General features: G+C 42.7%; 1 protein-coding gene and 2 pseudogenes across 1 annotated transcript in view; 1 reads left to right on the forward strand and 2 right to left on the reverse strand.

The window, feature by feature from the left end:
• PBLD (phenazine biosynthesis like protein domain containing) overlaps positions 1-24,596 on the forward strand; it is a 31,749-nt gene that overhangs the window by 2,352 nt on the left and 4,801 nt on the right. The window contains exons 2-6 of the mRNA XM_059662556.1: positions 9,433-9,561; positions 19,903-20,002; positions 20,534-20,632; positions 22,668-22,777; positions 22,859-22,888. Coding sequence (XP_059518539.1) covers positions 9,478-9,561; positions 19,903-20,002; positions 20,534-20,632; positions 22,668-22,777; positions 22,859-22,888 — 423 coding nt within the window. The 5' untranslated portion in view covers positions 9,433-9,477. The remainder of the gene's footprint in view (positions 1-9,432; positions 9,562-19,902; positions 20,003-20,533; positions 20,633-22,667; positions 22,778-22,858; positions 22,889-24,596) is intronic.
• On the reverse strand, positions 3,824-7,517 carry LOC132214903 (microfibrillar-associated protein 1-like; annotated as a pseudogene).
• On the reverse strand, positions 5,056-7,145 carry LOC132214902 (WD repeat-containing protein 70-like; annotated as a pseudogene).

Here is a 24,596-nt window from a genome sequence, read left to right on the forward strand (position 1 = left end):
AAAATAACTGCAGTATTAGTAAAGACTCCAAGACCTCACACTTCAGATGGAGTTCTTTCCTGGTTTCAAGTCACATTCCCTACTTTATCCTTTCAGTCTTTCCACCTGATTTGGTAGATGGAATTCTGTAATCCATTTCATCCCTAGCCTGAATTGGAACAATCTGTTTACTGCCTGGCTGAGTTGGGCATCCTTTCCACATACCTACTTTGTGTGGTTATGAGCCACAATCCTAAAAGCACTGTAATGATTTTTTACCACCACACCTTGATGTTTTCTTTGGACATAATTTCTTTGTGTTGTGCACTCTGCTGTTTGCCAGTGTGAGTGCTTAGGAAGAACTTGAAGCTAGCTAGTACATGTAGAAGCTAGTACATATATATTCCTTTTGCTTTTTTATCATTATAACAAGTAGGAAGTTTTGAGTTTTTAAAAAAGTACACTATATAGAGGTATACCTAATTTTATTTGACTTCCTACTTTACGATTTTTCTAAAAAAAAAAAAAGGCTATCAACTATTCCTATTTGCAAGTTGAATCCTGTAAGTACGGCTTGGTGCCCACTGCTCCAGTGATCCCTACAGAATTGTTTCCAGCTGGATCTCCGTGGAATTGTTTCCATAGAGATGGTTAGGAATAAGGGCTCCCAGCTGCTTTTGGGATTTTTTTTCTCTCTCTATTTGTCTTGCTTTCAGTCATTTCAGTGCTTTCCTATTAGCATAGAGATCAGAGGGACCCTGGAGAGGATCTTGTTAGGGGCCATAATGAGAGAAAAGATGAAAAGGGAGAAGGAAATGGAAGTACCTACACCACCCAGGGGAAAACAAGACAATGAACACGTGATCATGTATTACACCATCAAGAGGAGAGGAGAGGAAAATTCCATGTAGAGCCTAAGGGAAAGAGAAAGATACAGAAATCCAGAGTTTGCACTTCTGGGGGAGGAAGGTATATTAACTAAAAATTGGTTAAGATAGTTGTTCAGATATTCCCCCAATGACTTTCTAAATTAACATAAAACTGGATTATCATAATCTTTTTGCCTATATGAAAAGCATATAAGTTAAACATAACTAAGTTTTTAGAAGTGTGACTAATTAAGGCAGTTAATGCCTTTTAAACACTAAATCTGTCTTACCAACGTTTTGTGAAATGCTTGTTCTTGGACTTATATATACCTACCATCTTTAGAAAGAAGTGATCTTCCTTGTCACAATTCCAAATTGTTTCTCAAGACAAGGCTTGATTACACTGTTAACATTCTTAATACTTTTTTGTTTCTTTAAGTCATATAAGTGTTCATCTGGGACTAGGGAAATTCAAAGATCTCACCCACTTTTTATAATTATACACTAAGCAAATGTAAATTTAAATGGAAGGAACTACCACACTAATTTTTGAAAATAATTAAAATTACTGAACATTCTTTCTGTTCCAGTGGACTGATGTGAAGAATAGGGAAAACAGTTACAAATTATAGCTACTTAAGGAATTGAAATCAAATTATTGTACTAATTTTATTGTGTCATAAGCACATTAATAACTTAGAAAGCAGGACAGATAAAAGAGTAGCACACTGTTTCCTGCCCTCCCACCCACATGATTTTAAGCTTCTGACTGGTAGATAAAAATGCAGGTTTCATTATATATGTACCTATGCCAATGATTGTTATGTTGGGGGGTGGACGCACTTTAAGTAACTAATTTTCACAACCATCTAGCCTAGTTATAATGGACCAAGAAATAGAAGAATCAGGAGATAAAGCTCCAAAGATTACCACGAAAATCAATGGTAACATTTAGAACTGCCTTCATAATCAGGGAGTCCACAGGCCTAGGCTCCAACCCCAGTTTTGACACTTACCTACCAGTTGTTTGATTCTGAGGCTGTTAACTTTTTGGAACCTCAGTTTCTTTTTAAAAATGTATTTATTAATTTTTAGAGAAGGAGCGAAAGGGAGAGGGATAGAAATACCAATAAGAAACCTCATCGATCTGCTGCTTCCTGCACGCCCCCTATTGAGGATGGAGACTGCAACCTGGGTATGTGCCGTGACTGGGAATCAAACTGTGACCTCTTGGTTGATGCTCAACCACTGAGCCACACCAGCTGAGCTGAACCTCTAAAATGGGTTGTTATATAGGGTAGTGATTAGTAGTTGAAATAATAAAAATCCTAGTTCCATCCTATTTCATGTGTGTTTGTTGTATCGTTATTAATAAAAGTGGTTCATTCCTATTAAACAAGCCCTTGCTTGTACCTACCACTGGATCCGGCTCTGCAGGGTGGTCCTGGGTGGGCTTCGGAATCCTGTCGATTACGCCAAGTAAATGTTGATGTAAGAAAAATTCAAACCTGTGGAGAATTTTTATGAGTTTATTTGAACCAAACCGATGACATATGCCAGGGAGCAAGATCTCAAATGATCCCTGGCTTTTGTTTTTAGGTTGATAATCAATCTCAAATTAGATAATTTTGGCTGACGTGGGGAGCATGGATCTTGAGAGGGGAGAAGAGAGAAGACTCGGAGAAGGCCCAGCAGAGATGATGAGCACTTAAACTAGAACAATGGTATTAGGGATAGACATAAGAGGATGTCTTTGAGAAATATTTAGGAGCTATTTTCAGCAGGATTTAGTGGTTGATTAGAGGGGCTATGGATGGGTGAGTTAAAAGAAGTCAAGGGTGAATTATTTTTGGTTTAGGGTTGGATGGTAGGGACAGCAATTGACATAGGAAATATAGGAATGTTGGGTATGTTGATTTAGAGATTCCATGTTCAATCCAAGTGCTTATATCTAGGAGGAAATTAATATGTGCTAATTAATATAAATTTGGTATTCATCAACATATATTTTACCTTTACATTCTGGAGGTTTGGGAAATAGGCTCAGGTTAAGTAAACTTGGTATAGAATATGTCGTAAAAATTGGAATTAGAATTTATTAAGTTATACTGAGGAATAATGAGGAATGCGAGTTACATGTAATTACATTTAAAAGGCGAAAGATTTATACGATCTGAAGAGAAACCAGAGTATTGCATGTAATTACATTTAATTAAATTACATTTAATGTAATTTAATGTAATCAGGTAGGGTTTAAGCTTGTCATTTTCCTATTGGTTTCTATATGTCTTATGTCTTTATTGTTCTTTTATTCCTTCATTTGTTGCTTTTTTGCATTAACTAGGTATTATATATGAATATACATAATCTATATTTATTTATTTATTTTTTTTAAATATACATATTTTATTGATTTTTCACAGAGAGGAAAGGAGAGGGATAGAGAGTTAGAAACATCGATGAGAGAGAAACATCGATCAGCTGCCTCCTGCACACCCCCTATTGGGGATGTGCCCGCAACCAAGGTACATGCCCTTGGCCGGAATCGAACCCGGGACCTTTCAGTCCACAGGCCGACGCTCTATCCACTGAGCCAAACCAGTTAGGGCCATAATCTATATTTATAGTAAGCATGCATTTGTAAGTGTACATAAAAAACAGAAGGAAACATCTAGAGAGGGCTACAAGATTTTAAAAGATATTATTTTGTTATTCATGGGATTATATTAATCATAACATTTTTTTAAAAAACCACTATTTCCCACAATTGCTAAAGTTAAATCCAAATGTATGTATGTAAAGACATAGATAATATTTTTCTCTAATGACTTTGTAGACCCAGTTTTCCTCATTTAATTTCAAGATAGAGCAGGACTCTACCAGTGCTTTACAACTAGATTGATGTCTTTAACTGTAAGACTGCCCCAAAATTCAAAATTCAATGTATAAACATGCAATAGAGTTTGATAGCCCTTGTGTCCCACAGCTGGAAGAATAAGTAGTTGACCTTTAAGTAGTTTTCCGCTTCTTGGCAGATGGCCGTTCAAATACATCTCGTACCCCAGCTGCCTTTTGTTTAAAGAACTTTGTGTTCTGGGCACTCGCTTGGCCCCATGCTGAATCAAAGGAGGTGGTGTCCTGATCCACAAGGTGGGTATATTTGGTACGACCAGAGCGCCCGAAATTCTTGACCTGCATGACTTTGGGAAGAATTGTTTTGTTGCAATGATCCTCCAGGGCAGGTGCGCTGAGATCTCTCTTGTACACTTCTTCATCCTCACCCATGGAGAAGGCACCCCGGTGATACTACTACTGTAAGAACCTGTATTTGCCCTTAACAGCTTTGTTGGTAATAACTTTGCCATTTGCACGAAGCCCAGCTCGCCTCTCTTCCTCAGTCAGGTTTCTCAGGCGCTCAATTTCTGCGTTCTCCTTTTCAAGCGCCTCTCGATCTTCTCTGTCCCTCTTGATTCTCTTTAGTTCTCGAACCTTCCATGCCTCATCTGCCTCCTCACCATTTTCATCGTCAGTATTCAGTGCATCCAGTGCAGCCAGGGAGCGCTTGTTTTCCTCCAGCTCTCTCTCGGTCTCCTCTTCTACAATCTTGAGTGTATACTTGCGCCTCTCCTCGGCCCTGCGTTTAGCCTCCTGCTCCAGCTCCTCCTGTTTCAATGCTCCAGCCTCACGTTCTGGAACTGTTACTCGGTCCTTCTTTCGAATGAGGACCGGCTTAAGGCGAGGCTCCATCTCCTCCTCACTGACGTGTACTCTTCACACGCGGACTCTGATTCTGGCTCCTCCCCAGAGCGCCCCTCATCTTCCACTTCCATGACTTCCTTCTCTTCATTGTGTCTCTCCTGTGCTCGTTGACGCGTCAAGCCACGGCGCCGCTCTATTTCCTCCTCATCAATTCCTTCCTCTCCTTCCCCACTGCTGTCTTCTCGTTCCATGCGCCAAGCATCTCCTTCTACTTCTGACTCACTTTCTCCTACGACTTCAGGGTCCGCTATTTTCCGATGTGGAGCCAATCTCTCTTCCACATCTTCACTGACACGGTTCTGCAACCGCCGTCGTCGGGGCTCGCTGGATGAACCCCCTCCTGTTCCTCAGGCTCTGCTTCTGGTTCTTTGGCTTTCTTTTTTCTTTCTTTCTTTCTTTCTTTCTTTCTTTCTTTCTTTCTTTCTTTCTTTCTTTCTTTTTGTTTTGTTCAAAAAAATGTATTTTTCATTGCATTAAAACAAAACAAAACACCTGTTCAATATGCTCCCCCTCATGCAAACAGCTCTCATATGAGATTCTTCAGATTTTACGTTTTTTCCATTCTGGCTCATTCTTTGCTTCCTCATCATCAGATTCGACTTGTGCAAACATGGCTTTGGGCTGAGCCTTGGAATAGGCCGGAGACACCCAATACGGGTTGTCCCCCGCGGCCTTGGCGTGGCGCAGGACGGCCTCCCGGGGGTTGCTGTCGTCCGTCTTATCCAAAGCAATGTTCTTCAGGATGCATGAGGACAGGGTGCCGCCGTGGCTTCCCACCGGCCGCCAGACCTGGGCCCGCCACCGGAGGCTCGGGCTTGTGCGACTTCAGGGGGTCCGGTCTGTCCTTCTCCAGCGGCTTCCTGGTGCTCCGCTGGCGGGGCTCGCGGAACAGCAGCGAGGCGTGAGGGGTGATGATATAGTCCTGGGTCAGAGTCTCGGCTGGCTTCGCCTTCCGCTGGGTTTTGACCACACGTAATTTTGCTCCCCTCTGACTCTTGTCGGGGTCATAATAGACTTTCGCCAGCCCGTTGCCAGTTCCCACCATGATCTGGTTCAGCTTTGGATGCCACAGGCAGCGGACCACACTCGCATCCGTGATGTCTATTTCATTCACCCTCTGGAAAGTTCTGCGCTCAAAGAAAACGAGTTTGCCGCTGCCACATCCCCTTTGAACAGATGTGCGGGTTACTATGAGTTTATCATCTGGACTGAAACGGCAGTCAGTCATTGGAAACATGGTGGGAAGACCCGAGGCTGAAAAAAGTGGCTTATTATCTGTCGGATGTCCCATAATTTTAATGTATTATCACCTCCACGAGAGGCAAGGACAGTACCATCATAGGAAAAAGCCACGCAAGAAGTGTCTGTACCCGGGCCATGAGCCTGTTTGTAGTGGAATTTAGGACAAACCGTCAGGTTCCGGTCCCAGATCTGTATGCTTCCGTTCTGGCAGGCAGCTGCTATGAGGTTTCCATCTCTACTGTGCACGTGGTGGGAATCACTTTTTTACCCTGCATCGTCCGTGGTTTAAACACACTTTTTTGTTTCTTTGGATTTTCAACTTCCCATGTCCTCACAGTTGCATCATTTGAGCAAGTCATAAATTCTCCCTTATTCTGGGATGGCATGAGCCGGTATGAAGCATTGCTGTGTGACCCTTGGTGTTGGCCATGTCCACAATATATTGGTCTCCTTTTATACATTCCATTACTTCAAAACCATCTCTGCCAATCACTTTGGCTTGAGAGCTTCCGGATACAACAAGAATCATGTCTCCTGTGTTACTATACTGCAATGACTTGATCTGATGGCATTCACAGGGTTGAAGGGATCGAAATGCCTTAAAAGAAGCGTCCATTCCAGCAAAATCCCAAAACTTAACATCATATTCGTATCCTCCTGTCACCACGTGGGCACCTGAGGGGTCCACACCCAAAGCAGAAACTGTTTTAGTGCCATGCTTTAGCGTTATTTCATGAGAATCAGGGATCTTTTGAACAGGATTTTCCTCTTCGGAATCACCACCACCATCATCATCATCATCACCATCTTCCTCTTGAAGAGGTGGAGGTAAACGACCAATAGTTTGCTCCATACGATCAACAGGTTCTTCTGCCATGGTAGGGGGTAAAGGAGGGCCAATCAACTCATCATCAGAGGAATCAGAACTCTCTTCATTTCCACTACTGCTTGTATCACTGAAGATGATTTACAGCAATCTCTGACCACATTTGAGCCTGAAGATGTAGGTTCAATATCTTCATTTTGCCTTCTTAATTCTTTCTCTCTGTTCACTTCTTCCTCTTTTTCTCTTGCCTCCAGTGTTTTCCGACTTCTTTCCACAGCTGTTCTTCGAGTCTGTTCAAACACTGCTTCCAAATCAAATGTACGAGCTTTTCCCCGAACCCCGTGAAGCCCGTGAAGCCCACGGTGACCGCCAGCTGCGGGTCCGGTCCCGACGTCTCAGCACCTTCGCTGGGCCCCGGGCGCTCCATCGCCGCCGCCTGCCGCAGAGCCAGCGGCAGCCCACACAGCCGCGCGGGCACTGAGGCTTTGTCTTTCTTAATGAACTGAAATTCTTCATCCTCCTCATCTGAGGACTCCATAGGGGCAAAGTCTGGCCTCTTTCCCGACACATAACGTTTCACTTTCTCCATCGAAATCTCACCTTGCGCATTGCGGACTGGGAAGGCCCCGGCCATGGACTGAATGGGCGGCTGTTTCATGAGTGAGCTGGGGGCTGACATGTTCATGGCAGCGGCAGGACTCCAGGCACTTCCCTGATTCCAAGTAGTAAACAGCTATCAACGGTAGAGCATGAGACTCTGAATCTCAGGGTCGTGGGTTCGTGCCCCACGTTGGGCGCCAATTGTTCGGGTCCAACCCCTGCAGATCCAGGGGTTCCCGAAGGTGTGGACGGAATCGGCGAAGAAGGAATGACAGGAGACAGTGTTCAGTTGATCAGCAGTCTAGCCAGATTCTCTAGCCAGGTTCTAGCCAGGATCTCCAGCCAGGTTCTGTGCTTATTTCTCCTGCTACATCTGTATTTATACCAGTTGATCTTAATCCTATCCATTCTTTTCCAAAGGTTAGGGCGTTTGTTATCTCCATTTCAGGGAGTAAAGATTATGTAGCTTAAGCGTGGCTGTTCGTAGTTAAAGTGATTAACTACCCACCTGGCACTTAGTTAAGGGGTTTTACTGATAAAAATCCCCACCTGGGGAAACAACCTTTCTCGGAGAGGTGACCTTGGTTAAAACACATAGGCTAAGAAGGGGAGCAAACATATTAAGAACAGTATACCATATATGCCAGGTCCCTTGAATCATAAGCTGTGCAGATGTTTCTTCCCCACAGCAACTGTGTCAAGCAGCAAGGGTGGTCCGGCTTCCAGCACATATCCAGACTATTGTAAATCTATTTAAATGATGTTTCTGAAGCATTGTGTATCTAGAGTATTTCCCTTGAAAAATATTTATGCTAAGTACTGTTAAGAGGGTAAAAATTCTGATTAAAAGCAATGTCTAGCCGAAACCGGTTTGGCTCAGTGGATAGAGCGTCGGCCTGCGGACTGAAAGGTCCCAGGTTCGATTCCGGTCAAGGGCATGTACCTGGGTTTCGGGCATATCCCCAGTAGGAGATGTGCAGGAGGCAGCTGATCGATGTTTCTAACTCTCTATCTCTCTCCCTTCCTCTCTGTAAAAAATCAATAAAATATATATAAAAAAATAAAAAAACCCAAAACACATTTAAAAAAAAAAAAGCAATGTCTAAAATATTAATAATGGTATTGCTTGGGGTCAAAAGGTACAAACTTATTAAAGTTAATGAAGGGGGTCAGTTTGTTGTCAGTTTGATTCAAATAAACTCTTATGGAAAATTCTCAAAAAATAAAGAAACAGAAATACCTGTGGGTCTGGGAGCTGCCAAGCGGGCTGGGGCCTGGTTCGGGCAGCCAGCAGGGCTTCCCAGGTTGTTTATGTTCTCCTTGAAAACAAGAAATTCATGTTAGATGGGTCATTTTCTTTCAGGTGTAAGCAAAGCACCCTCTAATTTGCTGAATCTTCAAAAAAGTACTATAACTTTGGGAGGGAGGAATCCCTCCATTACTATAACAAAGCCCATGTTTCTAGTAAAGCAAAGGAAACACCCAGAATATTAATAGAGTTCATCTCTAGGCAGTGGAAGTACAGGATATTCTTTCCCTGCCCCCCCCCCCCCGTTTTTCTGTATTTGATAGATTTGTAGTAAAAAGAAAGTATTATTCTTTTAATGAAAAGCTTTAACTAATCTGTATCATGAGCTCACAAAAGTCTCCAATCTACAGATTTAATAAAATAACGCAAAATTAATTAAAGCATTAGGCTTCTTTGATTATACTAAGTCCAAAAATAAAAAGAAATGTTGTTCCATGGTTATGGGTCACTTTAATTTGCTAAGTTTTTTTTTTATAATGAGCATATTTTTTTATAATTAGAAAAAATACATTCTTTTAAAAGGGTAGTAATATTCATTGGGTGACTATAAACATATATGTGCCCCTTGGATGTTTCATTCCCTTCATCAAAAACATAGCCTGAGCTAGTTTTCGCTGCTTTAAGAAAGAATATGATGATGTTGTTAAGTATATGGACAGTATGAAACGTTAATACAAAATTTGAAAAGAAAATATTCTATTCATTTTAGAGGCTTAAAAAATTAGGGATCACCTATCTTTAAATGTAGGTGTGTTAGAATAATTGCTTGACTTTGTATCTGGGAGCTGTGAGTTGCTTCTGTACACCAAGTAAAACATTAACTCTCTGATTTTGTTTTTTGCAACAAGATTACCAGCGTTTGTGAGAGCCTGCAGAGACAGCCGGCAAGGAAAATGAAGCTCCCTATTTTCATAGCAGACGCATTCACAGCAAAAGCATTTCGTGGAAACCCTGCTGCTGTCTGTCTCCTGGAAAATGTGAGTATTGGTTTGGAAATGCAGGGCTTGGAATTCTAGGTTCCCTGAGAACTAAATAGGTCTTTAAAAAAAATCAGACCAGCTGTTTACCTCTTTGTGTTTTTTTTTTTTTTTTGTCAAATGACACTAGCAACGTTCATGTCTGCAAATTGATTTAGGCAAGAAAGCTTACACCTACAAGTTTAATTCTAGAGAAATGAAGATTCACGTAGGGAAGGACTAGAGCTCCCTTTTGGCCCTCAGGTTTTCATTTAGTTAGCACCAAATGTGGAGGAGAATAAAATTAGATGAGTTTCATGTGACTAGACGTGGCTGATATTACATTTAGCATGAAAGATCCAAACTGCATATTTCTAATCTTACCTATAGTCCATGTAATTAGAGATTTTTTTCAGGGTGAAGAAATGAGATGTTCTGTAAGGAATAAGGTAGAGAGATAGAAGGAATTAAGCTCTAATATAGGGAGAACTTAGTTTACTGAAAGTCTCATTTTAAAAATGGCTTTTTGATTAGGTTAAGTTATTAACAGGTTAATTAAATATTCCCTGACCTTAAGTGCTTTGTGTTGGTCCCTGGGTATTATTAGGAAACAAGCCAAAATACCCTTCCACTCAGAGCAGTTAGTGCCAGAGTATGTATACGTGAGAATTTTCAGAAACACAGCAAGCAATTGATGATCTTAAGTAAGTTACTAAGTTGGGCAAACTGCAGGCTGGGGCATTCGTATGCAGTGAATCCCGACCTGGCCTGCACATCAGAATCACGGAGGAGCTTTAACATTTCTGTGCTCAGGCCTCAGACCAAGCCAGTGACACCAGAGTCTCTGGGGTGCGACCCAGGCTGCCCGGTTTGTCCTTCTCCGTGTGTGATTCCAGTGTGCAGTCACGGTGGAGGGAGGCCCAGGTTTTCCGGAGATAGGCGAATACTGTAAGTTGAGTCCTTGGGGTGCTTGTTTTCTTTCTCAAGGGGAGCAGCAAAATGGTGACCAAGAGTTCAAGAGTCCTCCACTCACATTAGCAATGCGTTCATTATGCAACCTTGCTGTTGGCACTAGCCAACCACACACTGCTGAAAGAAAGTAATAAAGTTAACAGGCTTTATCAAGTAACACAACAGTTTGCGAGGATTAGCAAGAGAGTAATTAACAACCAGATTCTAAGTCATGAACTTTCTTTAGAAATAATCTGGCAGCCCAGCTGGTGTGGCTCAGTGGTTCAGCATTGACATACGAACCAGGAGGTGGCGGTTTGATTCCCAGTGAGGGCACATACCTCTGTTGCAGGCTCACTCCCCAATGGGGGCATGCAGGAGGTAGCTGATTGATGATTCTCATCACTGATGTTTCTCTTTCTCCCTCTTCCTTCCTCTCTGAAATCAACAAAAATATATATATATTTTTAAAAGTGACTCCCATGCCTGGCCATTTCTGAGGTCCTCTGCCAGGAGGTTAAACTCTAAACCAGGGGTGGGCAAACTTTTTTACTCGAGGGCCACAATGGGTTCTTAAACTGGACTGGAGGGCCGGAACAAAAGCATGGATGGAGTGTTTGTGTGAGCTAATATAAATTCAAAGTAAACATCATTACATAAAAGGGTTACGGTCTTTTATTTCAATAGTTTTATTCATTTCAAACGGGCCGGATCCAGCCCGCGGGCTGTAGTTTGCCCACGGCTGCTCTAAACCTAATACTAACCCTAACAGTAACACTAGCCCCACCCCTACCCTTAGCTCTAACCCAAACTCTAACCCTAGACCTAGACCTAGCCCTAACCCTAACACTAAACCTAACCCTAGATCTAACCCTAGCCTAGCCCTAGGCCTAAACCTAACCCTAGCCAAAAAAAAAAAAAAAAGTAAAAAAGAAACAATCTTTTTAAAAAAATATATTTTATTGATTTTTTACAGAGAGGAAGGGAGAGAGACAGTTAGAAACATCGATGAGAGAGAAACACTGATCAGCTGCCTCCTGCACATCTCCTACTGGGGATGCGCCCGCAACCCAGGTACATGCCCTTGACCAGAATCGAACCTGGTACCCTTCAGTCCGCAGGCCGATGCTCTATCCACTGAGCCAAACCGGTTTCGGCAAGAAACAATCTTTAAATACAACTCCACCTTGAGGAATTGTGAAATTGACTAAAGCTGCTTGTCTAGAATCTCAGTATATTTGCCCATGTTTCCATATGTAACATCCTTGAAGAGTTTTGAAAATAGTTTTAAGTGATTTATATACTGTTTTCACTAGATGACAAGGATAGGATTATTCCTCATTCTTTTATCTCCAGTGTACTCATTAAGCAACAGGCTCAAGGATCTCTCTCTCTCTACCTACCTACCTAACTCTATCTCTCTATCTACCTCTCCATTAAAATATATTTTACATGTTATTTATGTATTTGGAAAAACTAGGAAATAAAATTTTAACAAAGAACTTAACATAATTCAAAGCAAAATGCTTCAGTTCAAATGAAAGAAAGAAAAAGATAAGGCAGTCCATAGCTCGGGGACACTCTCTTGTCTCCCAATTCACTTCTGGGCCTTGGACCTGTGAGACTAGGCTACTTTGATGACCTGTCAGAGACAACTGAATAGATACCTGAAGACTAGTTTGCTAGCTTTTCTATTCTGTGGACATGAGAGTCCTGTTCTCCTGGATGCTAATTTAACACTTTCCCCAATTCATAATCAACAAAATTATAAAGAAAGTGTAAACTACGTTTTCTGCCCTTGGATTCCTTACCCATGGCTGGAGACAGAGATCACCTGAAACACAAGTGAACTCAGGAAAATATCAGCGACAAACAGGGCTAAACCTTATAATGCTGACCACAATTCAGGTGTTTAGCCTGTCATCGACATATTCTACAAATACTTATGAACACCTGCCAGGAGCCAGGCTCTGGGCTAGGGCTGGGAGGTACAAAGATTAGTAAATTTGTCTGCCCTTGGGGTGCTCAAAGTCTAATGTAAGCCTCCTCATTATCCAGAGGCTAAGGGACCAGAAGGTGCCAGGTGCAAAGGGAACTCAGAGGACAATGTTGGATTTTATGGAGGGGGACATACTTCAGATTTTAAGTGCAGATATACTTTTTTGTTTTGTTTAAAATTATTTAACATTTGACCAAGATGAGACTAACCATAGAAAAACTTGGTGGACAGTCTAAAGACCAGGTAATTGCTTTTTGAATACTTGATAACAGACTGCTGGAAGGAAATGGAGTCCCAAGAGCTTTTATAATTTTCTAAAGGTTTGTTTTGTTTTCCTTTAAGGAAAAGTCCATTTTTAATGTTCTCACACGAGGAACTTATAACACTGTACATTAGGTGGGGGGAAAAAAACAAATTAAGGGATAAATGGAACATACTTGAGTAAAATATTTAAAATCTTAAAAAACTGTGTGACAATCAGTTTCGCAATAAAGACCATTAGACACATGGAAAATGTATCGAAACAATATTTTAAAAATGAAATAGATACATTATGGTGACAGCTGAGTAAAAAACTACAAAACTCATGACCAACTACTGGATAGGTCAGAGGACTGTGGTAGTGCTCAGGGGTGATATTTTGTTTATTTTCCGGTAAACCAGCCTTCATAGTTAGTGAAAATAACAGATCAACAGGGTAAGGTATCTCATATTTATTCTTCTTCATATTCTAACAAAGCCATATATATATATGGTGTGTGTGTGTGTGTGTGTGTGTGTGTGTGTGTAGCACAAGGTTTCTTAACTGCAGCACTACTGACATTTTGGACTGGGTAGTTCTTTGATGTATGAGACCGTCATGTACATTGTAAAATGTTTACTAATATCCTGTCCTCTATCCACTAGATTACAGTAGTCATCTCTCAGTCATGGCAATAAAAAATTGCCCCCAGCTGTTTTTTCCCCCCTCTGTTTCTCTCCATTCCTCTCTAAAAAAAAATCAATTAAAAAAAAAACAACCCTGGCTGGTGTGGCTCAGTTGGTTGGAATGTCCTCCCGTGCACCAAAAGGTGGTGGGTTCGATCTCTGGTCAGACTACCAATCCAGGTTTCAGATTTGATTCCCAGTTAGAGCATATTTGGGAGGTGACTGATCGATGTTTATCTTTTTCTCTAACAAAATTAAAATCAATAAAAAATAAAATGGCCCTGAAGTTGAGATCCGCTGCTTTGAGGATACCTTTTTAAAAAGAAGTTTATATGAGTTTTTCTGTTAAAGTTCATAGAAAACTTTTGTTGTGTGCCCAATATATACATTTATTCCAATTCAGCTGGCATTTATTGGTTGTTTAGTTATTATTCTTTTCAACACCAGTAATCATTGCCAGTGACAGCAAGGAGGATGGGTTTCACACTTAAAAAAAAACACCTGGTTTTAAAATTGATTTCAGAGAGGAAGGGAAAGGGAGAGAGATATAGAAACATCAATGATGAGAGAGAATCATCGATCAGCTGCCTCCTGCATGCCCCTCACTGGGGATTGAGTCCGAAACCTGGGCATGTGTCCTGACCAGGAATTGAACTGTGAACTGGTTCATGGGTCAACACTCAACCACTGAGCCACACCCGCTGGGCTGGCTTCACGCTTTTAAGGAGGAATGCTTAGTTTTAGTTCCTGAACTATTTGTCATTCCAGTTTTCCTTATTAAATTTAGAGAACACCCAAAACCCCTTTACAGCTTAGTGAGTTATGCATTTAAGGGAAAAAAAAAACACAGGTGTACAGCAAACCCAGGCTTGAACTCATGTCAGGAGGCTTATCACTGCCCGTTTGCCAACTCCGTGCCCTTCCTTAGAGAGGCTCTCGGGTGTGACCACACCCGTCAGAGGCTCCTGGGGTTTCTAGGGAGTTTCAACCTCATATCTATTTTTATGCCCAGAAAAGAGATTGAGGAGTGCAGAGAAGATTCTTCTAGGGCACTGAAGGGTTTTCCTTTGCCCAGTGACCGAGGGGCGAGCAATGCAAAGGAGGAGATGTTAATGTAGAATTTCTGCTTCCCAAGTATCCTCATTGGCTTCCAGAACATAACCCTCAGCTTTGGGAACAGTGACTTCAGACACATCCAGCCCAATACTGTGCTAGCTGCTTTTCATGTTATCTCATTTCATCCTCACAACCACTCTATGAGTAGGTCTTACTATTATCACCCCCATTTTACAAATGCGGACTCAGAGGCAGAGGAAGGAGAAGTACTTTGCCAGAGGTCACACACTCCTCCGTGGCCGACTGCCTGGCTGCGGGGCCTGTGCTTTTAACCACTGTGCTCACTACCATCACTCTTGTCATTCACTCCGTACCTGTCTTCCTCATCAGATTGCACCTTCTATACGATCTTAGATCCATTCTGACTTGTCTCAGCACACCCGGCCTAGCCCACGGGAGGCACCACATAAATACCTGTTGAGTGAAAGTAAAAATGTAATCAATTAAATTATGGCAAAATCTCTGAAGAGTTCTGGTTAACCAGCCGTCATTGGTCTTACGTTCTCCTTGGCGGGGCAGGGTAGGGGGTATGGGAAGTGAGAATGAACTTCGGGCTCAATTTGGAGCTGGAGAGACGAGGCATCCGTAGAACCACTAAGATGGCCTACAGCGTGAGCACTGCATTGTGTGGACATAACTTCACAATAAGAAGTCCCAGTGCCTCAGAAGGAATCTCTCATTTCTTCCTGGGTGATTTAGAACTTTCTACATCCAACTGTTTTTCCTTTGCTGGAATCCATCTGCAGCAGAGGGACAAAGGCTGAGAACAAGTGATATGCAGGCTGTCATATTTCTGAACTGCCACAAGATGGGGGTATTTTAAAACTTTACTCATTTTCTTTTTATATATATATATATATATATATATATATATATATATATACATATATATATATATATTTTATTGAGTTTTTACAGAGAGGAAAGGAGAGAGATAGAGAGTTAGAAACATCGATGAGAGAGAAACATCGACCAGCTGCCTCCTGCACACTCCCCACTGGGGATGTGCCCGCAACCAAGGTACATGCCCTTGACCGGAATCGAACCTGGGACCTTTCAGTCTGCAGGCCGACGCTCTATCCACTGAGCCAAACCGGTTTCGGCTCATTTTCTGATTATTAAATTTTTGGGGGGCCTAATGGTGATGGAACCTCAGTGTCCCATGCAGTACACTGGAACTCAAAAAATAAATAAAATAAAAAATCATGGTTGTTTTGCTGTTGGAAATTTGTCTCATATGACATTACCAAAGGGAAATGGATATTAAAGCAAGAGGATTAAAAGTTGTTGGTTTGTAATTATTATGTGCTGCATTTGAAAATAAGCTTGTAGTGTAAAATGGAAAAATTATTTGAACAAAAACTCAGTATTTTAAATGAGTGTGCAGCCTCTTTCTCTTATTTCTAAAGTTCTCAAAGTTGAACCAATATGAGCCTTCTCATGATGCACCATCATCTCGACCTTTGGTGCCACTGTAGAAATTCAGCCGCAAATGGTGCGTATTGAGGGCTGCGATGACCAAATTTTCATTATTTCTGTCCCTCAGGCAAATAACAGGTGTCCTGGCACAGAAATTAAAATTGCATTTAAAGTTACAGAAGTTCAAATTGCATTTGGTGTCATATGGTAGAGAGGTTTAAGTAAAGCCTGTGTTCTAGCTGATGTGCAAAACAGCCCATTTGCAAGGAAATTTACTGCCAAAAGATGGTGAGCTTGGCTACAACGTGGGATGCTTTAATGCTCTCAGAGGGTCTTGTCGAGGGAAGCAATAGATAAAGAGAGGAAGGATAAGGATAGGGAGAGTTTGACCAGATCAGAGAGAGGAAGGACTGGCAGGCACCACAGGAAGACCAGCACCGGCTTTCCTTTGTCAGCCTGTCATTCACTGTTGAGCCCTGTGATCGCAGGTTCTGCACTAGGGAATCAAATGGCTTCCAGTTTCTCTCAGGTGTTGTATCACAGGCATGTGAGCCAGTTTCCGCAGAGAACATGCTATAAGCCATGGCAAGTGCCTGAGTTCAATTCTTTTTTCTCCCCAAATTATAAGAGAAAGCTTATTTAGAAAATTACAGAGCTAGTAGAAGTTAGCCAGCTCAGCTGCATAGGCTCAGGGAAAAGTGACAGAAGCAAAAGAAGGGCCCTTAGAGCTCAGGAGAGGGAAAGGAAAGGTGAAACCCTTGTGGGGGAGAAGCGGGGGAAGGGAAGGTGCGGGTGTGCTCCGAGGGGGAGAGCACGCCTGAGTTCAGTTCAGTGGAGGCCCCAGCAACCACCCCGCTTCTTCTACTCAGGTGGGACTGTACAGGTGTGACATCCTAGTTCCCTTCACCCCAGCTCACAGAATCCTGGCGTGTCCAAGATTTAACAAGAGAACAGACGTGAGATCAAGTAACTTGCCCAAGAAGCATCCCCAATACAAAGCTCTTTGCCCACATTTTCTTGCCCAACTCACCCAAAAGTGCCCCTTTTCTGAGTCCACTTCAAGGCCTCATCTTTAAAGGCCTAGCATGTTTATTGTCAAAATCTATGTGTCTCAATGACACACTGTACATACTCTATGTCTCAAATACATATGCACTCTCTGGTGTTGCTCACTGTTGCTTTCTGTATCTGCCTTGACTCCCTACAAGAACACAGGGCCAGCCCGGCCGGTGTGGCTCAGATGGTTGTGAGCGTCAACCTATGAACCAGGAGGTCACGGTTGGATTTCCAGTCAGGGCACATGCCCAGGTTGTGGGCTTGATCCCCAGTGTGGGCATGCAGGAGACAGCCGATCAATGATTCTCTCTCATCATTGATGTTTCTGTCTCTCTCTCCCTCTCTGAAATCAATAAAAATATATTGAAAAAAAAACGAACACAAGGCCATATCTTATACACCAGGACTTCTCAAATTTTAATGTGCACACAGATCATCTGGGGATCTGGTTAAAATGGAGATTGTGACTCAGAAGGCCTCTGATGGGGTCTGAGACGGCATTTCTAACACCTTCCCTGGGTAGTGGTGCTGCTGCTGCTGGCCCAGCACAATACTCAGCAATTGATTGCTGCTGTCCCTCAGAAACGTTGCAGGAGTCCATTTGATCTGGTAGACCTTGGTTTTCCTGTCTGCAATGTGGTAAAGGGTAATAATAGTGTGTCTTTGTTATGGGGAGGGAGTGTAGTGTGGCAGGTTAAAGCTCTGGCTTTGAGCCACTCAAAGTAAAAAGCTAACATTTATCAAGTACTTACTACGTGTTGGGCACTGTGATGAGCACTTTATATGCATTACTGGATTTAATCTTTCGGAAAAAAAGTTAAGTAAAAATAAAATCAATTTATTATGTTTGGGTTTTCAAAAAATAAGTTATCAATTTTTTAAAATTGATTTCAGAGAGGAAGGAAGAGGAGAGAGAGAGATAGATGCATCAATGATGAGAGAGAATCATTGATTGGCTGCCTCCTGCATACCCCACACTGGGGATCGAGCCCGCAACCTGGGCATGTGCCCTTGACTGCAATTGAGCCTGGGACTCTTTAGTCCACAGGTCGATGCTCTATCCACTGAGCCAAACCAGCTAGGGCAGTTATCAATTTCTTAAGTCAAATTCTATCTGTTTCTTTCTATAGGACTACAGAGCTTCTATAGATTTTTGAATATAGTGCTCCTTTAAGTAAACGTCTTGCTAGGATTTTTATATCAGCTGATAGTTTAAAAACCATTTCTGATTTTTCACAATAACTACTGTTTTATGCCTTATACAAGTGCATGGAAAGTGTTTCAAAAGAATTTGAAACAACTAAAAAACAAAGTGTGCTTAACTTGCATAACTCAGATAAATGAATTATGAACTTATGAACTTATTAGTATAAAGTAATAATTCTTATTTCTGGGTTTGGTCAAAGCAAAAATTCATTTGTCTTTGGAATACAAACTATAGCTAGTAAGCATTATGTTGATTAAAAATTTATTTTTATTCTCAAAAGGAAAACTCATACTTCTGACCCATTTTTTAAGAGGAATGTGTGTATTTGCAAATACATATGTGTATGCATGTGTCTTCATTAAAGTACTATTACTCCCATTTTAAAGGTGAGAAAACTGAGGCCCCATGAGAGCAAATGACTTGCTCACTTTTGCACTACTATGATCCAGATATAAATCCAATTCTGCCTGTTTCCAAAGCCCACATTATTTATATATTTTTTTATTTTATTTACTCTTTTAATCTTTACCCAGGGATATTTTTCCATTGCTTTTTAGAGAGAGGGGAAGAGAGAGGAAAAGAAAGAGAGCAATATTGATGTGAGAGAAACACATCAGTTGGTTGCCTCCTGCACATGCCCTGACCTGGGGAGGAGTTTGCAAATGAGGTACATGCCATTGACTGGAATTGAACCCAGGACCCTTTAGTTCACAGGCCAATGCTCTATCCACTGAGCCGAATTGGCTAGGGCTATTTTTTTTTAACATTTTATTTTGAAAAATTAAAAACCTACAAAAAAGTTTCAAGAATGGTACAATGAACAATCATATAATACCTTTCCTCTAGATTCACTGGTTGTTACCATTTGCAAAGCCCACATTCTTAACCATTCTACCATTTATTAGGCATATCATGATCTTAGGATATTATACAACCCCTGTGTTTAATTTCTCAATCTGTAAGTGGGTAAGATATCTATATTGAGGGTTTTAAAAATGAAGATTAAGTGAATAATATAATTATCCTTTCAGCAAATGTTTATTGAGCCCCTCCCATCCTGGGATGAAGCACTGTTCTAAGCCAGGACTAAGCAAACTAACACCATCCCGTCCGTCTGTCCGTGCCCTCTCAGAGCTCCGAGTCAGAGGTGGAGGGACTGACAGTAAAGGACACACGAGGGAGTTTCAGGTGGCAAAGCACTGGGAGGAGACAGTGCTTTTGGACAGAGCAGTCTGGAAGGCATCCTGCAGGAAGCGACCTCGGCCTGAAGCCCGGCCCATGAGAGGGAGTGAACCGTGCATAAACGGGGGCAGAGGGGCCCCGCCTGTCTAATGTGTGTGCCAAACACCTTTATCCAACAAGAAAGGGAGACTGTGAAGTCCCCATCTGTGGAGAGTGTTGTTAGAAGAGAGCACACGCTATCCGATAGATAGACTGTCATAATCTCACAAAGGATAGGCCAGGCCAGTAGGTTTTTCAGAGTCTGTTCCAGCTTCGCACACACCTACAGCCCTTCTTCATGAGGTGCCAATCTTTATGAAAGTGCCTGGCTTCCTTGGCAGTTATTTCCTATTAAGCATGTGAGTTTTCACATTAATAAACTGTGTTATTAACGAATGGCAGTCGCTGTCCAAGGAAGTCTGATTTGTGTTTCTAGAGTCTCAATAACCTTTTGTTTCTAATTTAGAAATTGGATGAAGACATGCATCAAAAAATTGCAAGGGAAATGAACCTCTCAGAAACCGCCTTTATCCGAAAACTGAACCCAAGTGACAGCTTCTCACAAAGTAAGTACGCTTTCTGGCTTTTCTTTATTTTCTTAACTATTTATTTATTAATTTGATTGGGGTGACATTGGTGAACATGAACATATAGGTTTGAGGGGTGGGTTTCTATGTTACAGATCTGTATATTGCACCATGTGCCCACCACCCAAAGTCAAATCTCCTGTCGCCTTAAATAAGCATTCTAAAAAAACATTGTTTATGGTAGGAGAAGCTGCTTTTCCAGTGAGAGGGTGATATTTAAGGGAAATGCCCATTTGCTATTTGCATGCAGATAGGAGAGCGAGGGGGGGAGATTCTGATTTGGTTCTCAGTTAATCTGAGGGTGTGGGGTTGGTTGATTTGAATGTTTCAGCCCCGGACCTAGCACCAAGGAACCCTAGAATGTATGCTTAGAGTTCACTCCTTTTACAACATGTTTCAGCAATTAAATCACACGGGTGAAAAATTCAGAAAAGAATGAGAAAACGAAAAGTCTGTGACTCACTTGCACAGGAATGATCTCGTCTCTCTTTGGCTTATCTTTCCCTGAAGGTTCCTGCTTTGGATTAAGGTGGTTCACACCGGCGAGTGAGGTTCCTCTCTGTGGTCATGCTACCCTGGCTTCTGCAGCTGTGCTGTTTCACAAAATAAGTACTGTGATTTTAAAAAATGAACCTACCACTTAGCAAATAGCATTTTTTTAAAAAAAATTCTCATGCTCTTTGTGATGAACACTGGAATGGGACATTGCAGAGTTTATTTCATGTAAAACATTATCCAGAATAAAAAACATCAACCTTCAATAACCTTGGCCTTTCTGAGTATGTGCCAGGCATATTGGAAAGCCACAGCGTTGTTCCCTGGAATGCCATTTATTGTGAATCTGGAGTCTTTGGTCTCTGTGGAGGGGAGTTTACAGGAAGAACAGGTGACACACATGATATCGGGGACCCAAAAGGCACACTTTGCCCTCAATATGTCCACCCCGCACTGAAACAAGAGCTTCTTTACTCTGAATTTTAATTAACTAATTAATTAAGTTATAAAATATTTTTATTGCTTTCAGAGAGGAAGGGAGAGAAGAGAGATAGAAACATCAGTGATGAGAGAGAATCATTGATTGGCAGCTTCCTGCACACCCCCTACTGGGAATTGAGCCTGCAACCTGGGCATGTGCCCTAGACCGGAATCGAACCAGTGACCCCCTCAGTACACAGGCCAACACTCTATCCACTGAGCCAAACTGGCTAGGGCTACTCTGAATTTTATTTTATTTTATTTTATTTTTAAATATATTTTATTGATTTTTTACAGAGAGGAAGGGAGAGAGATAGAGAGTTAGAAACATCGATGAGAGAGAAACATCGATCAGCTGCCTCCTGCACATCTCCCACTGGGGATATGCCCACAACCCAGGTACATGCCCCTGACCAGAATCGAACCCGGGACCCTTCAGTCTGCAGGCTGACGCTCTATCCACTGAGCCAAACCGGTTTCGGCTACTCTGAATTTTAAAGATTCATGCACCCAACTACTTACACTACAACTACCATTTGTGAGGATAGGGTGCAGCACCTAGTCCTTCATCCTACCACTTTCCATCTAAGCTGCATAAACAGCAGGTAAAGATGAGGGCTTTGTGGGAACGGGGCAGAAGAGAGATGCTTGGAGATGCCCTAAATCGCAGCAGGAGGCAGCTATGAACGCGTTTAGACAACACACAGAAGTGAACAGGATGATATGACAGGGTAACTGTAAGAAGTGTGGAGTTAGAAAAGGAGGTTCTTTGGAGAACTGCTGTAGATGGGGATAGTAAGGGAAGGGGTTGCAGGGCAGGTTCCGCCAGGGTGCAGTGCAGATTCGGGGACACGTGTTCATGCCGGAGGAACTGCGGGCAATATTCCTGGGGTCAATATTGACAGGGGAGTAAAGAAAGGATCAAATAGAGGGAGAAGTTGGACTGCAAAGTGGTTTTACAGAAATATTAGGGCGTGAAAAACGATTATGTCCCAAATCTCTGTTTTCATCAAAAATGCTATGCACACTGAAGTCAGATAAGTGGCTCAAGTTGTATCAGAAACACAGAAGGAGGGCTATCATATCAGCATCTATAGTCTAATCTTTAAATCAAAATTTTATGTCTAGCTTTGTTTATTTAAAATAAACTTGATTTGTTCATATCAGATTGTTGTTCATAACTTGTATGTTCTATTTGTCATCTATAAACTGACTAGTAGAGCTTATAATTCCATGCTAATTGTAGGTTAATACTTTAAAATCGCATTAGAAAACATAATATTTCTATGAGGCAGTAAAATAAAATTGATATAGGTTGAATTATTATCTCACTTTGTTGATGTGGAAATTGAGGTTTAAGCCGGTTAAATAATTTGCTCAAGGGTATAGCTAGGAAGCAGTAAGGAGCTGGGATTTGAAGCCTTGCAGCATGATGCCAAGTCTAATCAATCATGTTCCTGGTTCTCAAATTAGAATCCAGTGAGGGACCCCACTGTGGACCCCAGCAAACCAAACCCGGGCAGCACTGCTAGAGAACCTGAGACAACACAACGGTGTCTGAAACAGACTTATAAGCATATAACAAAGTTTATTTTCCCATTTCATGATTCCTTTTCTAACAGTTTTATGATCGACAAAATAAGACTCTTTTTTTTTTTTTTTTGGCCAGAAAATATGAATAGTACTCTAACCTTTGTCACGCTGAGTGGGGAACTAAAGGCCAGAAAAGCGGAGGATGGTATCATCCTGGACTTGCCTCTTTACCCAGCCCACCCCCAGGTCAGCTCTTTCTAATTGATAAACTGTGTACAACTGGCAGAATGCCTGTTTTATAACGGTTTTGTCTTTTTCCCCATCTAGGACCGCCATGAAGTAAAGGACTTGATAAAGGTTAGTGACAAGAATCAAGCCTGTGCTCATGTTATCTGAACACTTGTTAGTATCTGAACACAAAGATTCGGTACCATTTGATCCCCAAAGACAGGCCTGCTACCGGTATCAGCGTTCCTATCTAAGCGTGGATGAACAGAACAGTGCGTTTGAGGTCTGAACTGTAATACTGAATCTATTTGGTGAGAAGACGGACCAGTTTCCCCTGACTCTTCATTGTCAGCATTAGCCTCCATGACAGGGTGGGGAGAGCTACGTAAAGCACGATGGCAGGAAAATGGGAAATATTCAGAGTTCTTTCTACCTTGTTCATGGCAGAAAGACCTTAACCTGACCTCTCTAAGCCTCAGGGTCAGCGTTTGCAAAATGGGAATGAGAAAGGGTTATTCATCTTATCACAGGTTGTCCTTTTGTGTTCCTAGAAACTGGCAATAAGATTCCCAGCTGAGAATTAAACTTTCTTAGCTGGGAATCTTATTGCCATAGAACCCATGCAGAGAAGGGCTGGATGACCCTTCAGAGAGACTGGAAGGTCCGGGAGAGCAGGTGGGATCTGGCTGCTGGGATTTGTTTCTAGAGAGAGGGACATTGGTTAGCTGTGGTCACAGAGGCAGACATCCCAGGCATCACTCCAGGAGGAGAGAGTCTTGGCCTTGGGACCTGGAGCAGCTCAGTCCCTAAAGGGAGTTAGAAAACCTGAAGCCACCTAATGACTGCCAGACAACTACTCTGTCATCGCCACTGTCACCTACTCTGCCCACAGCCACTGGTAGTGCTTAAAGGGGCTTTTGTCCCCTCATCTATTCCCTCAGCACCCCAAGCCAACAAACAAGCAAAACAATGTTATCTGTAACTAGGGGCCCAGTGCACGAATTCATGCACCTTGAAAGGAATTGTGGGCCACGTGGCTGTGGTGGGCACTGGGGTGGGTCTCCGCCCCTCCCGCTGCAGCCCCTGGTCTCCTTTCTGCCAGCAGCCCCACTCCCGCTGCAGCCGCTCCGCTCCCATGCGCTGATGGCACTGGCCCCAATCACATCCACTGACTGCACAGAGTGACTGGGGCCGGCACCAGCAGTGGGTGCGAGCTGGGCCGGCACTGTCAGTGGGTGCGAGCAGCGGCTGCTGCCTCAATCGCCCCTCAGGAGCAGGGGGAGATGGAGAAGCCCACAGGGGTGATCGGGGCTGGCAGCTGCTGCTTGCACCCGCTGATGGCGCCGAGTGATCGGGGCTGGCGCTGGGCACTGGTGGCAGGTGCAAGCAGTGGCTCCAGCGCTGGCAGCAGATGTGAGCAGGCCCGGCGCTGGCAGCAGGTGCAAACGCCCGGTGGGCTGCGGTGCGCAGGAGCAAAGAATTTTCAGTAACCACCAGAGGCTCGCCCCCATGACAACGACCGGCACCCAGCCTTGGTCTGGTGCCCCCACTCAACCTGCTCCACCATCTCACTGCAGTCGATGCCTGCCATGTTCCACATGCGCCCCCTGGTGGTCAGTGCACGTCATAGTGACCAATTGTTAGGTTGTTCCGCCATTCTGTCCATATATATATATATTTTTTTAAAGCATAATATGCTAATTAGACCAAACGTCCTTCTGGACGAAAGCCAGGCTGCGAGGGAAGCCCGGGTCCCGGGTGCTGGAGGGAAGCCAGTGCCAGCAGCCGGGGGAAGGCAGGCCTACTCTTGCATGAATTTCATGCATTGGGCCTCTAG

This window comes from Myotis daubentonii, chromosome 13 (genome assembly GCF_963259705.1).
Source record: "Myotis daubentonii chromosome 13, mMyoDau2.1, whole genome shotgun sequence".
NCBI lineage: Eukaryota > Metazoa > Chordata > Mammalia > Chiroptera > Vespertilionidae > Myotis > Myotis daubentonii.